Source organism: Sinocyclocheilus grahami, unplaced genomic scaffold (assembly GCF_001515645.1).
Source record: "Sinocyclocheilus grahami isolate Dianchi unplaced genomic scaffold, SAMN03320097.WGS_v1.1 scaffold3500.1, whole genome shotgun sequence".
In the NCBI taxonomy this organism is placed as follows: Eukaryota; Metazoa; Chordata; class Actinopteri; order Cypriniformes; family Cyprinidae; genus Sinocyclocheilus; species Sinocyclocheilus grahami.
In genome coordinates this window covers 19,565-20,194 of record NW_015508619.1, presented here as the reverse complement: position 1 = coordinate 20,194, position 630 = coordinate 19,565, and the positions used below count along the sequence as shown (strand labels likewise).

The following is a 630-nucleotide window of genomic DNA, read 5'->3' as shown; positions in this document are numbered from 1 at the left end:
AGGTCGTTATAAGCGTTTTCCATCAGAACAATGGTGGTAAAAGTCCAATTAGCTGTTTGTTGAGTGCTGGAGATCAATCGCTGCCACAGACCGACTGATTCTTCTGTCCGCAGTCAATAAAGCTGGCTGATGTATATGTAATTAACAAATACTTGAGTGTAATACAGAGTAAGTTTGTGGGCATCGTGGGCCATGGGCTGTGAGAGAGTGATATGGATGAGGTGCAGAAATCCTGCATATTGGATCTCTGGGGTTATATAAAGGCCAGACTGATCCGTGGTGAGCCACAGACGCATGGCGTGTCAGGAAGACTTTGGACCAGGATTCCTGTGTACAGCGGCAATGATGAACGGTAATATATTTAGATTTTGCTTTATTTGTACCTTGAAACAATCATCAATCAATTAGTAATTTTTACATTTAGTCATTATTTTTTAAATGAAGTTTTACATCACAATATGAAAGTCAGCTGCCGTTTTCATGCTATGCATAAACCTCATAAAATTTTGTTAGAACAAACAATTCAAAGTGTCTGGGCCTAGATAAATATATATCCGACCTGATATTTCTTTTGCTGTGCTGTGTATCTGCAGTCTCCGAGTCGTCTCGGGCTGGTTCTCCAGACGCCGG

At 41.0% G+C, this 630-nt stretch overlaps 1 protein-coding gene across 1 annotated transcript in view; it reads left to right on the top strand.

The window, feature by feature from the left end:
* Positions 1-212: 212 nt before the first annotated feature.
* The window catches only part of LOC107576321 (T-box transcription factor TBX10-like), a 13,434-nt gene continuing 13,016 nt past the window's right edge, over positions 213-630 (top strand). Inside the window, exon 1 of the mRNA XM_016262518.1 lies at positions 213-352. Within this exon, the coding sequence (XP_016118004.1) occupies positions 213-352 (140 nt within the window). The remainder of the gene's footprint in view (positions 353-630) is intronic.